At 36.4% G+C, this 17,227-nt stretch overlaps 1 protein-coding gene across 5 annotated transcripts in view; it reads right to left on the reverse strand.

Annotated features, from left to right (window-relative positions):
* The window catches only part of SLC25A27 (solute carrier family 25 member 27), a 28,507-nt gene that overhangs the window by 9,482 nt on the left and 1,798 nt on the right, over window positions 1-17,227 (reverse strand). For 4 of the 5 annotated variants that reach the window (XR_008994499.1, XM_036927401.2, XM_036927398.2 and 1 more), the window contains exons 2-8: window positions 16,025-16,216; window positions 14,120-14,204; window positions 11,178-11,300; window positions 8,828-8,940; window positions 5,604-5,688; window positions 865-957; window positions 130-232 (exon numbers count right to left, since the gene is read on the reverse strand). Coding sequence is in view for 3 of the 5 variants with exons in the window: in XM_036927401.2 (XP_036783296.1) it covers window positions 130-232; window positions 865-957; window positions 5,604-5,688; window positions 8,828-8,940; window positions 11,178-11,300; window positions 14,120-14,204; window positions 16,025-16,216 (794 nt within the window). In the remaining 2 variants the exon portion in view is untranslated. Of the gene's footprint in view, window positions 1-129; window positions 233-527; window positions 594-864; window positions 958-5,603; window positions 5,689-8,827; window positions 8,941-11,177; window positions 11,301-14,119; window positions 14,205-16,024; window positions 16,217-17,227 lie in introns of all 5 variants that reach the window. The other variant, XR_008994500.1, reaches the window with a different exon arrangement.

The raw sequence follows: 17,227 nt of genomic DNA on the forward strand, positions 1-17,227 counted from the left end.
GAGAGAACCAACTGTGGTGTGTGGGCAGAGCCATGCCAAAAACCAGAAGAGAACAGGGAAAATATTCACAGATTAAAAGAATTTAACTAAAAAGAAACCAAAACAAAGGAAGGAAAAACCTAACTTTACCATTCGCAGCCAAGATGGTAAAAAGCCTTTGTATAAACTCATGAATCCTTCTCCCTGAACAGCCTGAATCAAGCAGTCAGTTGATGATTTATACAAAAGTCCCCTAAAAAGAAAAGACAATTTTGTTAAATTTCTTAATATAAATAGATGTATAAGCAAAATATAATAAAAAGTAGATTCTAAGAAAACTTACTACAGTATTATCTGCTAGTTTAGAACAAATAATATTTGTGGTTCTATATATATATATATAGATCACTTGCTTTGAGTTGAAAGATTATTTTCAAGGTTGACTTTTCTGACTCATCCCACCCTTGGTCTTATGCTTAGAATTCACTCCACCTGATATCTTCCAGACAGAACATACTGTTTAAATCAAATCAAATTCTCCATGTTACCTGTAAGTCACAAGCTTCTGAAGAAAGTGCTCTGTAAATTCTCAGCACAGTATATTTTCATAAACTCTTTGAAAACAATAAAATCACAATAAATACCTTGTGCCTAAATAATATGATTATTAAATTAGCTTACTTCCCCAAATGCACAGTTATTTTCCATCAAAGAGCACCTGCTCTTTTCGAGCATTGATAAATGCTAATTGAAAAAAAAACCAATTTCCTGGTTGAACACATAAATACACACATTTCTATCAAGAATAAATACAGGGATACACCTTAAAAAAATAAAATTATAACAGACATTCAAACACATGGCTACTGAAGACTTTCTATTTACCTTCCTTGTTTATCTCGTGGTTGATTCATTATTCGGCTTTTGATGACATCAGCGGGTGTTCCCAGAATAGAAGCTACCAGTCCAGAACAAAAACTACAGATACAAATAAATGAAATTCTAAGACAATATATAGCAGTTTGTAAATTTTAAGAAAAGGGAATTTGATATTTAGAAAGAGTGGAATACTATATTACCAAAATATTCTTAATAAAAATGCTCTTTTAGCTTAAAATCAATGATAAATTAATTAAAGAGGTACAAAAAAAATAAAAAAGAATGTCCAGTAACAACCGTACATTGGGTGCCTTCTGGTGGCAAGCACTCTTACAGTAAGCACGAAAGATAAGATCCTGCCCTTGGAGCACTTACCTGGGGAACGACAGAGGAGAAATGAATTGTTTCAGATGCTGCTACGTGCTATTAAAAAAAAATAAAATGGACTAATGTGATAGGGAGTAACTGGGTGATGGCAGCTGTGGAAAGGCTCTGGGGTGACAATGGAACTGACACCTGACTGGTGAGAAGGAGGCATCTATGTAGAGATCTGGAGGAAAACTGCTGCAAGCAAAAGGAACAGCACGGTAAAGGCCCTGAGGTAGGAATATTCACTCATGCTTAAGAGACACAAAGCAGCCAAAACGGTTGCAACATCCTCAAGGAGTGTAAGTCCTACCAGATGTAAGACTAAGGAAGCAGGCGAAGATCAGCCCAGGAAGTCTGGTAAGAAGTTTATTCTAGACATGAAGGGAAGTCACCAAGAGGTTCCTAAGCAGAGGAATCACATAACTTGGTAAATATGTAACAAAGAAGCAATTCATTCTGGCCACTGTTTAAGCCTCACTTCACTAAACTATTCCATTTGAATATTACAACCTTACCTCCTTTTCTCCATCTTAAAGGATCTTTCTAAGATACAAGTCTAATTACATCATGTTTCTTACTTAAAACCATTCAGGACTCATTCCCTATTATATATATTATACGTGCCCATGTCATACATATTACTCCAAGGTCACATCCCTGTTTGCCGATTATGATGTAACAATATAACTACGCGTTCTAACCACACTGCAACACTTCTGTGCCTTTAATTCTTTCACTTGGAATGTCCTGCACCTCATCGAATTGGAAAATTCCTATTTTTCCTTCAATCTATGCTCAGACATAAGGTCTGATGAGTTTCTGCTCACCCCTTCTCCCTTTACTCAAGGTTAATCACCCCTTGAAAAAGCATTCTTTTCAACTACTCAAAACAGAGAAAATGGATGTGGTCAACCTATTGTAGAGTAAATGAAGATTTTGTAAATGAGTGACTGCAATATTAAGAAATCACTGATAGTTCATTATGTACATGGGCATGAGAGAGGCACTACAGGAGCACGGTCAAAATTTCATGAACTGAAAACCCATTAACTGCTTTAAACTATTCCAGGAGAAAGACATATGATGAGAAGAGGGGTGGTCAACCTGAATCACAGAAAATGGAAGGCCCAGGTCCCAGAAGTCGGCAGCTGAGTCCATGGACTGGCACCATGGCAGCCTGAAGAACAGCTTACGTTCTTGGAAAGCTACAAAGGAAAATTGTGGGACCTTCTGGCACATCAAATACTTCATGAAGATCAGGACCACTGAATTTTGTGCCAGGGCTTTTGAAGTCTCTGAAGGCTCTGTGGTAGGGAAGTTTAAGTTACATTAGGAATCTTCATACTCTTTCTTACTCTAAACTTCTGTAGCAGAAAGTACCCAGACTCTTTCCAGTGCTTTCAGGTCAAGGTTTTTAATTCAAAGGAGAAAAGTCACTTCAGAAATATTTTAATTCCAGGGAAGGGAACTCATGTGACCTATTTACACAGTCTAGCAAATGGCCCAACTCTGCATATAACTTTTCTTTTGTCTCTGTCCACATAACAGGCATTGCCTACGTGGAAAGAACTTATTGTTTTGTCATATATATTCTAGTCGGTGCAGACTACTCTTTTACATTGTTTCCTGTTCAGATTCTTTGAAAGTTGAACTTTAATATCATTGATTTTAATATACCTTTATATTATCACAGAGAAAATCTCAACTTACATAAAATTCCCCTAAGTTCTAAGGCTATCTACCAAAAACAGCAAATGAAACTAAGCAAGAGGTAAGGAAGAGCAAAAAATAGGGTAGAAATAGATACACAGATCCCCTCTATTTGCCGCAAAGACTGGAAGAAAAGACAATATTTTTACTTATTATTTCAGAGAGGCTGGGTGCCAGCTCAGCTTCACACACAAGTGCCAAGAGTAGAAGGAAACTACTTCCACCAGAGTATTAATATGAATAAATTCCATTTTAAATAATGTAAGTAGCCCTTGTTATTGATTATTAAAGGATTTTTCCACCTGCATGCTAATCATATCAAGGACTCTTTTCAGCAGCTGGGGACACTGTTTGGCACACAGAGACTTCAGGATGCAACTTCATCCTCTTGTGATCAAACTGTTTTGAGGATGTAGTGTGATCTGGCTAGACTTCACAAATAATTATTAAAAGAGAGCAAACACTGTATTAAGGAGGTCTCAGTGTATTAAGGATGGTAATCTGGAGTCCAAGTGAGAAGATAGAGCAATAAAAGGAACATCACCTTCACCAGCTACTTGTATTGAAATGGACATTGATGCTTTTTGCTGTTGACCTTTACTACTCCTTGCTAGTAAAACCCCCAAACGAAGCCCAGGACACAGCTATAGTGAAAACAGACAGAGACTGGGCAAGTCTTCTCTTCAAGAGACCAATGGCTATCTGCATGACTAGGTTACAATAATGCATAAGCACTGTGTCAGAGTCAGTGATCCTCTTCAGGATGAACTATGTAACCATGCTCATGCATAATCGTCACACAATGTAAACTAACCTTTTCACAGTACTGTCTCAATAGCTGCATGATTTAAAAAGAAGAAAAAGGGGATTATCCTGGTCTTTCTGTTGTATCTCATTACCTGACCATAATTCAACTCCCAACCTTTCCTCTGCTTCCTTTATTAACATACCTTAACATCTGCCTTCCCATCTCACTAAAATCCTGGCCACAATCTTCTACTGGTCCTGCCCTATCCTAGGATTTCGGTTTACTTGCACCATTTTTAAATTTTTTGTTTCAGTAAAACAGGCATAATGTACAATTTACCATTTTAACAATTTTTAAGTGCACAGTTCAGTGCTTACAGAATTTTTATTCATCTTCTTCGTATCAAATGCCTTTTTCTCAAAATGCTGATGTCTCACATAAAGCTCTCTGATTGTACAGCTGCAAACCCTTTCAAGCTTCCACGAGCACTTATTTTATCCTGTGGCAAGGTATCCAGAACTTCCAGATCACACAGCACTATTTACCTGCTTCGATTTGAGTTCCTGGTTAGTAAATTTGAGCTGCCTCATGTGCTACATATACTCATACCAACCCATTTAAAAATCTTATCCAGTAGATGGAGCTCAAAACTGAAACAAATAGCCATCATCCCATTTTCTCAAAACCTAAATTAGAGAACAATAAGACTAAATTATTTCAGATTAAGGTTGGAATATGAACAGCTGAAATCTTATGCCTTTCCAAAAAAGACATCTGTTAGATGGAATAGTACACATTACGCAGATTTACACCTGCTGGGAAATCCATGAATCTTAGGTTAGAAGTATGGTACTTCAAAGACGATTTGGGTAGAAAGACAATAAAAAAGAAACAGAGGTAATATCAATGTGGAATTACTGTACAGACCTGAATAACCTACTCTAAGAGTAGATCATAACACTGGAACTAACAAAAGAAAGTCTCACAAGATGACTTACTTGGGTAGAAACTGGGGAAAAAATTCTCCTAGACAGAGTGAATGGCATGAATAGATAGTGGAAGAAAGATGGTAAGGGTGGGTGCAGTTATAACACATATTTTATACGGATGGAAGTAAAACATGGAAGGAGGGCTAAAATCCTCAGTTTTGTGCGTGAAAGAGGAAGCTGGACTATTGGGTGGAGAAAGTGTGGTGGGGTCTGTGAACACACCCGGATGAGGGTCTGTAATGGGAAAAAATGGTGAGCAAAGACATAAAGGAAAAAGATTGCTCTAGGAGCACTAAAAAGAACACTTCTTTTAAAACAGGAGGAATGCAGAAAACTACTCTAGGAATATTAAGTTAAGGTGAACGTGAACTTAGGAATCATTTATCTCTATATGAGTCTCTGAATAGTATTGGTTCATACTATGTATTTATATACTTCTGGGGTTGTCTAAATAGCATATGTGGTTATTTTTTCTCCCTCCTCTGAACTTTACAGTAACCAGTCACTTTTTTTTTAGCATTTACTGTACAGTGTTTTTATACCTGTCTTGTTTTTCGCCTGGGGAAACTCCCTGGAAAGGAGTTTGGTTTACCTTTTGTACCCACTGCAGGGCCTTGCACAGTACCTTTAATATAACAGATGTTCAAACATATCTGTGGAATTAAGCTGGAGAACTGATCATCAGAATATGACTCTGGAATGGCCCCATCAAGGGGCAAATATTTCAGGATATTTCACCTGAAACATTCTGCAACTTTCTGTCTCTCCCCATTTTAACTGCAACAAACCCCACAAAAATTGCTCTTTATAAAAGTGCTATCACCTTTCTCTAAGAGTAGTATCACTAGATTCCCAATCAAAAGAGAAAAAAAATTATGCCAAATAAGGAGAAAAAAACTAAAAAGAATCAAACTAAAGCAATCACTTACCTTGATAAACCATGAGTCATGATATTGTCCTCAAGTGGTGTATTCAATACCAAGTAGTGTTTCACTGTATCATATGTGGTTAAATCTGGCAATAGAAAGAAAAGGAAGACTTAAATATTCATTCACTCAACAACGAATGTCTTTTATGTCAAAACTATGCTTAGCTTGGGGCAGGAACATGTACAAGGATGAAAGATACCATTCTTTTTCTCAAGCAGAGGAAAGCAGAGCTACAGGTGGAGAGGGAGGAAAAGAAGAGAGACAGACACTCAATTATATCATTTGGCCACCTGAACCCATCTATGCCAAAAGTCAGCTCAGTCTCTGAACTTCTCAGTATCTTACCTGATTAATTCCCTTTTTCTCCTAAGTTAGGTTGAGTTGAGATTTTGTCACTTTTATAAACATCATGATGATTATTCTACATTAAGCTCTTTGTGCTTTTTCTAATGACAGTGTAGAGCTATTGGAGACTTTTAAACAGGGGTGTGATACGTCACAATACTGAAATGTTATAGAGATTAGCTATGCTGAAGTATAGGGAGGTGAACCGTAAATAGGCAAGAATGCATAGATACATTTGATCATTCACCCAAATACTTGAATTATTCTGGCACTGGGAAAAAAAAACATGGACAACAAGAACAAAATCACCATTCTTTGTTCAGGGATGAGACAATAAACAAATAAGTAAACCACATGGCATTTCAGACAGAAGTAACTACTCTGAAGACAAGGAGAGAGGGTGAGAGATATCTGAGGATGTGGAAGAATGATGCATATGAATTTTAAGTAAGGTGAATAGGGAAGGCATCTCAAGAACATTTGAGCAGAGACCTAAAGGAAGCATGAGAAAATAAACCTTGTAGATATCTAAGAGAGAGTGTCCCAGGCCACACAACAGTACATGTTATAGCCCTGAAGCAAAAAAGTCAGCTTGGTGTGTTAGAATAACAGCAAGAAGAGTGGTAACAGGGGCAGAGCAAGCCAGGTTCAGAGAAGTAACAGAGCTGAGGTGACGGAGAGCACCAGAAGCTAGGGGAGGGCTCTGGGCAGAGGAGCAACTGGCTGGATTACTGTTTTCAAGGATTACTCTTGCTGTTCTGGTGAGAAAAGACTATGGGGAGACAAGGCAGATGGATACGAGACGACTGCAGGTAGCCTGGTAAGAGATGATGGTGGCTTGGATAAGGCTGTCGTGAAGTGCTGGTCACATTTTGGATATGTCCTGAAGGCAGAATCAACAGGAATAGCCAACAGACTGAATATGAAGTGAAAGAAAGGAATCCAGAGGACAACAAGGTTTTGAGCTTAAACAGTTTGAAGGGCAGAACTGCCATTTATGGAGATGGTGAAAATGAGCATTGACTAATTTAAAATTTTTAAGTAAGATGATGGGCACTGGTAACGTTGATAAGAGCAGTTTCAGAGGCACAGTGGGAAAAAAATGGCTGTGGGATAGATATGGGGAGACCAGTTAGGAGGCTTTTTTCAATAGTCTAGTAGGAAAAGATAAATAATATTTGGAGTATTATGAAGAAGAGTGGGTCCACTGATGAAGAAAAGGGGATGAATTTGAGATACATCTGGGAGATGGAATTGGCTGGACTTGGTGACTGAGTGGCTATAGGGAGTAAGTGAAAGAAAGAGACAAAAGTCATGCCTAGGTTTCTGGGTTGTTCAACTGAAAAGATGACCTTTTCTGAGATTGAGAAGAATGGAGAAGGATGTGGTTTGATAAGCCAGTTTGGTCTCAACATATTCAAAGCTATATATTTGAGATAACTAAATGAACATGCTGAGTAAATAGCTGGAACTTGGAAGAGAAATCTGAGCTGCAACAGATTTTGAAGCACTGAACTGAGAAACTACAATCAGAAAAACTTTCTGACAACCAAAATATGCACCAATAGGATACAGTAGACATGGATGGATTTAAATAGCAAAATAGAAAATAGATTTACTTCCTGAGATGTTTAAATGATATTACTATAACCCTCAAAAGTGCTGTTTGTCAATTTCTTAGAATCATATGATTTTAGTCATAGAAAGGACTCTTTTATTCATTAATCCATTCATCAAATGTTTATTGACTACATGTGAGACTAGGAAAACAACAATAAATAAAACATAGTCCTGCCTTCAGGGGGCTTATAATCTAGTGGAGGAGACAGATACGCAGTAGAAGGCAATCAAATGAGGTACATACCATAACAGATAAGCACAGGGAACTACAGAAATGCAAAAGAGCATCTAACACAATATGACTAGGGAAGGTTGTGGGAGGTTCAGGAAAAATACTTTGGTGAAGACACCTTAGCTGAGTGTTAAAGACCTGCAGAAGGAGCACAGAAAGTACAGAGAGGAAGAACAGTTGACTATGTGTAGGCAGTAGATTTTAGCTCATGACTCTACTTTGTTTCAGAATCAATGAATTTCTCAATTCCCTGAAGGTACAGGTGGGATTTTGCAGACTTTCTATGTCATGTTATGAAATTTCCACTTTATTTTGAGAGTGATGAGAAGCCAGTGAAGAGCTTTAAGGACACAAATAGCATGCTCAAATCTGTTTCAGATAAATCACTCTGGATACTGGATACACATATGAGGACAAAGGACACCAGTCTGATGGCTGTGGCAGAGGTCAGGTTCTGTGGTTTTGATGGCTAGTATTGTAAAAATGGTCATGTTAAGGATACTAATGTAGTAGGTATTGGAGGGAGGAAATTTTAAGGAGCTACTTAGAAGACAGAAGAAGTTAGTGCATATGGGAAGAAGGGACAGGGATGAGTTAAAGAAAAGTTCAGGTTTCCAGCCTGAGGTGACCAGGGTGTACAAGATGGGATTATACAGCAATAGGAGCAGGATTACTCAGGGGAAAGGTTTGGACAGCCTGGATATAAAAACTATCATATGGTTACATATGCCAGTTTCAATCTTAAAGGAGGGTGTGGAGTAAGAGAAAACCTTAGAAATATTTTGGTCTTCTTATTGTAATAAGTTCCTTGTTTTAGGAAATCTTTTCACATATTACCATGGAAAAAAGTAAAAATGCTCTAGGGAAAATATTCAATTGTGATATTACAACATAAAAGAAGACTATTATCAGTATGTAATATTAAAAATAATAAAATTAAAACTTTCATTTTCCCTGTTGTAAGTGCTTATAATTATAAAGATTAAGGCAATCGAGATTTCTCAGAATTCGATAAAATATCCATTACCTCCCATATTCACCAGCGCTGCTCTTTGTATATTGGGTCCCCAGCCTGCCCAAAGCCCACGTATTCCACCTTCAGCTAAGATTTTTGCAAATGCATGATGCACACCACGAAATCTAAAGGAAAATAATAATGAAATGTGAAAATTCTATGCATTCCTGTTTACAGAATGCAACTGGATAAGTTCTGCCTATAGCTATTATGATTTGCAGTGAAATAACACCTTAACTACCCAGAGTTGTTAGAAATTAAAGCAATTCACAACGCAACATTTGATTTAAACACTTTTTATGGAAATTTTTATAGGCTGGGTCATCCTCTTCTCAGATTACTAAACAAATTAAAATTCTTTATTTGATATTTTTTATCAACAGTGCACATATTAATTGTAGGAGGGAATAGTGGTTATCAGACGTCTGGGATCTTTTCACTAGTACTGTATGAGACCTGCTAATTTTGTAGTTCCACCAAATAACAACATTTTAAAAACATCAATCCTCACATAATGTCATGAAAGAAATTATATTTTTAGACTAAAAAGTGGAAAGGACAATCTCATAATAATAATTCTTAAAATTGGGTAATTTTTGACTTTAAGGAAGTCAAATACTTTTTGACTATCTTATCCTTATTTTGCTCATTTTTCTGTACAGACATGAAAAATGGTGCTGAATCATGGACCAAATCTGGAAACCTCTGATATAAAATCTGTGTTTTATAGAGTCAGAAATACTAGAAGTCAAATGCTACCTGTCCCACTTACTAGCTGTGTGCTCTTAGGCACTACACTCTCTAAGTGTCACCAAAAGGATAATATAACACATTTGTTAAGCTTGCATAATTGCTATTATGCTACATGGGGGGTTATACTCATGAATGATGGTCATTGTAGCTAAAGTTTATTGTGCCTTTATTAAGTACCAGACTTTTTATATACATAAGATAGATGTTATTCCTGAAAACTCTTGAGGTGTGTATTAATATTCCAGTTTACATCCGAGGAAACTGAGGCTTAGAAAGTTTAAGGAACTTGACTAGCGTTACAATGCTAAAATGTGGTAAAGGCTAGATTTAAATCCCAGGGTGTCTGATCCCAAGGTTCATCTTTTTTACAACGACATGCAATGTTTTTTATTACTTTATCGAATCAAAAATCTTCAATATTAGAGACAAAGAGAGGGAAGACAATTGATGTAATCAGTTGAGAACTCAGATCTTTCTAGATCCCAATAATTAGTTTTCTTCATATATCCAACCAAGGCAGCATCACTTCTTTCTGCTACTTAGTAACTAGAAGTTGTACAAGATGACACAATGGGCCCCAGGATTCTGTAAACTAAGTGGTTAAGTCAGTGGTATCTTTTTCTCATCTTTGGTGTATGTTTTCTTCCAGTTTGTAAGGCTCAAGTGGAGTCTGGACTGCTGCAGCCCAACCTCATTTTCCACTGAGTGGGTTAGAGGAGCAGCACAGTGAAGGGTAGTGGTCAGTGGTGAGCTCCCAAAGGAAGGCCTCCTTCACTTCTGCCCCAGCCACAGACCTCCAGTGTTCAGAGTAGTAGACCCCTTTGTCCTTAGCTCAAGACATCCGGACTTTTTCTCTTTTCTGGGAAAGATGTATTTGTGAGATTTTGCCCCCTTCCCAGGGGAAACTGGCTAAGGGGTATGTAAATAAATTGTTGAACATGAAGCCTTTCAAAGAAAGGCACAGGATAATGCTACAATTGGAGGATTTTATATCACAGAGGCATTAAAAAAATTTGTCCTTAAACTTGAGGAAAAGAGGAGGAGCAGGATTAGACAGGGGAGTGCAAACAATCTGCAAAGTCAATCTTGCTATTTCCCTTCTTTTTGGAAGAAAGGGAAAGAAACCAGCTTTTTGGCACCTTATGAGCCAGGGGGTCTCACTGTCATGCAAACCTTTTGGCATGGCCCCTTTTAAACATGAAAGAGCAGAGACTAGGAATATTAAGTGACTGCCACAGCACCAAGTGATGGTGCTGTGGAAGTCACAACACCATATGGCAAAACTGGTAATCACACTGGGAAAATTTTTATGATCAGACTCTCTCTATCAAGTTTCAACAGGGGACAAGTCTAGCTGCCTTGCCTGGGAAAAGCAGCAAAGAGCTATGTGCCCCAATAATTTGATAGAGAACATGCCACTTTATTGTGAAAAGAAAAGATCCATCTTAGCTCTCCTCTTAATAAACATATCACTTCTAGATTTGAAGAGTCAGAATTAATGCCTTCACTGAAAGTTGAATTGCAATATTGCATAAATCATTAGTTAAATGTTCAAAATATGAAGGTGGCAAAGGGGAAAGGAGATACATGGGTTAACTGGAAAACTTACCGCAATGGTTTTCCTTCAAGTCTCCTTTTTCCTTCCATTTGCATCTGAACCTTTACTAGGTCAGCTGGATTGGCTAAAAATTGGCCAACAACACCAGCCATCATACCTCCAATCACTGATTTCCTGATTATAAGAGGAGAGACATTTCTTTAAAAGTTACCATTAATTTCACAAATTTTGTAGTGAACAATAACAAGCTGGTACAGCCCCTGCATAACAGATTTAAGACAAAGTGAAGGATAGACCCAAATCACAGAGGAAAATACACGGTCTGAAGGGAGGTTTAAAGGACTACAGGAGTTGAAATTCAAATCTGAAGTTTCAATTCCTTTGAAATTCAAAGGAAGGGCAATTGTTTCAAAGACATAAACATCTGAACTGATCATTTAATTGCAGTTTAATTCTGACCACAGGGGAATCAAAACAGCATAGATGTAATCAATCTAACAGAAAAAGGCTGGTAAGTCAAATTTTTTTGAACTATCTTAATAGTTTTGCAAAATGAAGGGGGTTTGAAAACTTTCCTCATTCTGAAGAAATTCTTTCTGTCCCTAGACTCTTCCTTCTCTTCATCTCCCAGAGCCAATAGCGATCAAGTCTAGACTAGTATATTTAAACACACTTTGAATTCATCCTCTTCTCTCCATTCCAGCTGCTCTTGTTACAGGCCACGTTCCAATCACCTTTTACCCAGATTATTGCAATAGTCTCTTGGGGGAAAATGAGTGTTTTCTTTCCTTTTACTCTAAAAATAAAACAATATTTGAAGAGGTACAAGTGAGCATAGAATAAAAAAGCTCCCTATCCCCACTTCCCCTCCTCTGAAACAATCACAACTCCTAGTTTCCTGTGCCTCCCTGGAAATAATAATAATGTATTCACTGCATGCTTATTATGTCAGGTACTGTCCTAAGAATTTTTAGAAAAATCACTTAATTCTCATATCAATCCTATGACATTAGTAGCACTGCTATTTCCTCTTTACAGATGAGGAAACTGATGCATAAAGCAGTCAACTAACAGCTCCAATCACACAACCAGTGAGTGATACAGCCAAGATGTAACTCCAGGCAATCTGAGTGCAGAGGTCATGGTCTTAAGCACTAAGTTACAATTTATAATTTTTGCATACATAAACCTATCTGTATAAAAACTCATTTTTAAAAGCACAAGTGTAGAATGCCAGGTTGTATACTATTCTGCACTTAGATTTTTTTCCTAATAATATGTCTTGAAGGTTATCCCTATCTGTTCATACAGAGATACCTCACTTTTAAAAATAGTTTCACAGCATTCCATTTTGTGGATACACTATAATTTATTTAAACAGCTAACTTTTAATTAAGAAATTTGAATATCTACATGATATGTGATAGACTGCCAAATTGTTCTCTCTAGAACTGGTATCAATTTACACTTTCACCAACATCCTGTGGGAGCACCTGTTCCTCCTCACAGCGATAAGCAGAGTACATTAGCATTGTCTTTTCTCTTTGAGGATCTCCTAACCACTACCTCCTCTATAACTGTTACACAATTCTCATTGATCAGGTATCTGTCTCTATGACTGTAAGCTCAGTGATGGCAGGAACTACGTCTTTCTCCTTATTTAGGCCTCAATATTAAGTCTGACTGGCACCATAATCATTCAATAAATACGTAATGACCAAATGAATTATTCTGACTGGTCAAAGAACATCAAGCCCATCCACCATGACAGCTGACTTCATAGTGAAATATTTCCTTTGTACTCCTTACTTACATCATTCTCTCCTACAGGGAATTACAAAATGCAAGGATTGCTAATCTAGTCCACCAACAACTTTGGGAAAGCAATTAGTATAGGTCAGGAGATGACAATTTTTTCAAAAACAGGAACAAGAGATTTTTGCCTGGAGGGTGAAATTCTGTTTATTGCCCTTTTCTTACAGTTGTGATTTATAATTTTTTTAGCCCAGAAAAGATACTACAGTCATCTTCCTGTTAATCATTTAAAACATACCTCATTCTTTCAAAGCTGTTATGTTTCTCTGTATAAATATATCATAATTTATCTAACTTCTTCCAAATTGATAGTTATTTAATTTTCAAAAAATATTTGCTATTATCAACACTGCTACAGTCAATAACTCTGTGTCTTTATGCAGTGTCTTTACGATATAATTATAATCATAAAGGAAGAGTTGCTACATCAAAGGATTACACATTTAAAAATTTTATCAGGTAATTTATGCTCCAAAAAGACTACAGAAATTTCCATTTCCATTAACAGCTTAATGACTAATTTCCCTGATTACTGGTAAGGTTGAACATTTTTACATGTTTAATGAACATTTATATTTTTTCTTTTGCGAATTGCCTGTTGGTATCTTTTCCATATTTTTCCTTTGTATTTCTAATATGTATTTGATTGGTTTATAGGAGTTCTATGTATATTACTTATAATAACCTATTTTTCTCTGTTTCTGTTTTAAATGTTATATGTGATATGCATTTACCTTCATTATCTCATCTAACCCTAAAAAACAAAAGCCTGATGGTAGGTAGTATTTCTATGGCTAAGTAAATTGTAGATTTAAAAATGGTGAAGTAGTTTAGCCAGATTACAAAATAGCAGAGAAGGCATTTAAGCCCATCTCTGTCTGACTTTAAAGCCCAGGGTTTCTCAGCAGAAAGAATAATAAAGGAAGTGCCCTGTAAGAATTCTTTTAATATTAAAATACTAAATAATATATATACAATTTTTATTTATATACATATGTACATGTAATTTTGTACACAATTGCAGTGAATCCTCAATTGTTTTTATTTATATTATAATTATTTCAGGTCTATAACTTGAGGAGATTTGGGTACATATGCACAGTTTTATACAAATCTAATGCCTTTAAGGACAGTAGGCCCTAGGGGCAATAGTATATCCATTTCAAAACAAAACTTACCAAAGGGGATAATGCTTATCTTCACTTTTGCCAAACACAACTTCACGAAGATGTTCATATGTGACCATTCGACCTCCGGAGTACACTGTATAAAACAAACCATTAATAAAATAAGAGAATATTCTGAGCTGGCCTAGTCAATGTCTCTAGCTGTGTTTTTCTTCCATAAGCCAGATGCTTCTGATATATGAGCTTCTTGATGTTTTTTCAAATGTGGTATGCCTTTCAAAACTTCAGGCCTTCACACATGCTGTCTGATCTTTCTTGAATGGATTCTCCTTTCTCTGCTTTGCTAACTCCTAGTCTTTCAAGACTCGACTCAAGGAACATGTTTTCCAGAAAATGCTCTCTGTCTTTTCCTCCAGTGTTCTGGACTCTTACCACACTGTCCATGCTTCTCCTCTGTTTCTCTAGGAATTACCCAGGGCATACATGTAATATGGCATTTATCATAGTTATTAGAGATTAACCTCTCTTGCTTGTCTTTCCATCAGACCAAGAGCTTCTCAAGGCAGGTATTGTGTGTTTTCAATAATGCCCTAGCATGTGGCTTAGCACAGCAGGCATTTTCATTCAATAAACATACATAAATTCATTTGATAATTTATTATACCAACTTAACTTTTCAGTCAAGGCTCAATCTTAGCTGTAAAACCACATATGGTAGACAACAAAATACAAATGAAAAGAAGTGAAACTTAAAACAATATTAGAAAGTGGAGGAGAAAATATTTTAAAAAATAAGAATAGAGAATAAAAGTCATTAAAATCACGACATGGTGTTCATGTGGAGAGCTTTCCTTGATATTCCAGGAAGTCTGAAGAAGTATTTTAGGATATTCAAAAATATACAAAGTACCAAAACAATAACAGTCTCTGTACACACTTCTGGATAGTTCTTGATGAATACACTCTAACTTACTCATCTGAAGAACTGAAGCTTTTAAAATAATAAACTGGTAAACATTAGTACTGGATAGTCTACTGTTCAAGGGTCCTTGCATACTTGAGGAAACACTATGAATATGAAGGAGACAAATGCCACACTGGTCCTACCTCCTTTTGAAGCCAAGTTTATGTTGTCTTGTCTACTGAAAACTCAAGTACAAAGCTGAAAACTCAACAATTCTTATCCTTGTGAGTACCACTTTGGATGCAGAACAGAAAAGTGTTCTGATTGACTGGAGTGTAATTACAGCTATTTTTCTTCAAGAGTGACCAAAGTCCCCCTAGTTAGGTAACCTGGGGAACTGAAGCAAAATCTAACTTCAGGGCATTTACTCTAATGCCAGAATTGAATTAGACAGTCACCCTTGTTTCAGAGTAGCTTGGTCTCTAATGAATGGGACAGAGACTGGTGAGATTTGGCCTTGTAGTTAAGTATATTTTAATTTTCGAAGAACATTAAAAAAATTTAAATTTTGTGTTTACAGTTTCAAAGTGGAAAAAAAGATCAACTATTCATTGTTTTCTTTCTTAAACTTTAAAAAATTTGTATTAGGAAAAATTTGAAACACAGAGAAGAAGAGAAGTAACACAGCTCAATATCTATCATGGAGATTTACCAATTGCTAACATTTTGGCCATATTTGCTTCATTTTTAAAAAAATTATTTTAAAATACATTACAGACATCATGAGAATTCATCCCTAAATACTTGTGTATGTGTTTCTAAAAAAATTTAAGGAATAGTTCCTTAATAAAAATTGGTAGTTAATTTTCTTCTTTTTTGAGTACACATCCATTTAACACATTAGTAGAAAATTTTCTTCTTTTTTGAGTACACATCCATTTAACACATTAGTAGAAAAAAACAGCTAGTTTTTGGACACAGCTAGACAGAAAAGCACAGGAAATGAACACAGAACTCATAACAAACTTACCAGCTAGAATCAAGATAAATACCTACGTGTCTGTAAATGGCAGGGGTCACTCCTTGCCAAAGCTTTAGAAAGCCTTCCTCTTGGACAATCCCTAGGGCAGTGCGCACCATTCCCCTGTAGGGAGCAGATTCTCTTGCACCATCTCCCAAGCGAGCAAGGGCAGCTTCTCCTTGCATCTGGAGTCGAGTTTTTGTGAGATCAAGGGGAAAGGTTGCTAACAAAAAAACAAAATGAGGGGGAAACCCACAACATTCAGAGGAACAAACAAATATTATAAAATTTTAAAATCATAGGATTAACATTTTAGTCACCACAAGATCAGTGGTTGTCAAAATCTAGAAAACATCAGAAGCAGTTAGAGAAATTATTAAAAACTGCAGATTTCTTAGCCTCATGCCCATGAGTTTTCAGTAGATTAATGTGGGTTCAGAAAATCACTTGATTCTTATGCACTTCCACATTTAAGAATCATTGTTCCAGTACAGCCTTAGATCAGCAGGAAAAAAATAAAAGGGAAAAGCCCTCAGTTCTTTTTATTCAGAAATTTCGGTGAAAAAAATCTACTTTAATCTTTAATTTTTGCTTTCCAATAGGAATAATTTTAGGTATCCATGTTCTGTGTTGTTCCCTTGACCGCCATCATGATTAAGATCGAATGTGATTTTTATAATACTGTGCTACTTGTGGTAGGTTCTTAATAAATGCCAGATAAAGCTGAATTCGAAGTCTCATGGGTGATATTCAGATGCAGATGAATCACTGACCTGGTGTTTAAGATACAGAAGATGCAACTGGAGTTTATAATGTCATCTATTATATGCAAGGGTGGCATGCTCAATACTCTTTCAACTAAGGCACATATTGAGCAAGTTTTTCAGCACTAAGTTTTATGCATGGCCTCCTTGCAAGTACTAAGTATACTTGAAAAATTTTCCAGTGATTGAATTTTGAATTAGAGATAGACCTTTCACCTTGAAACAAAGTTAACTGGCCCACATTATTAGGAAGATCAAGCTCATTAACTTTATACACACAATGTCCCAAATAACTGAAATAACTAGATTCAGATAAGTTCATGAATATTACTGACATTACATAAAGCTTCCCAAAGAGCACCACCCGATACAAGACCATAGCTATGCCTTTTCCAAGAAAAAAAGGAGTGGGGAAAGAGAATATTAAATCTTACCACTGGTCTTTGGAAAAGTTAATACCTGGCTGACAG

This window comes from Manis pentadactyla, chromosome 16 (genome assembly GCF_030020395.1).
Source record: "Manis pentadactyla isolate mManPen7 chromosome 16, mManPen7.hap1, whole genome shotgun sequence".
In the NCBI taxonomy this organism is placed as follows: Eukaryota; Metazoa; Chordata; class Mammalia; order Pholidota; family Manidae; genus Manis; species Manis pentadactyla.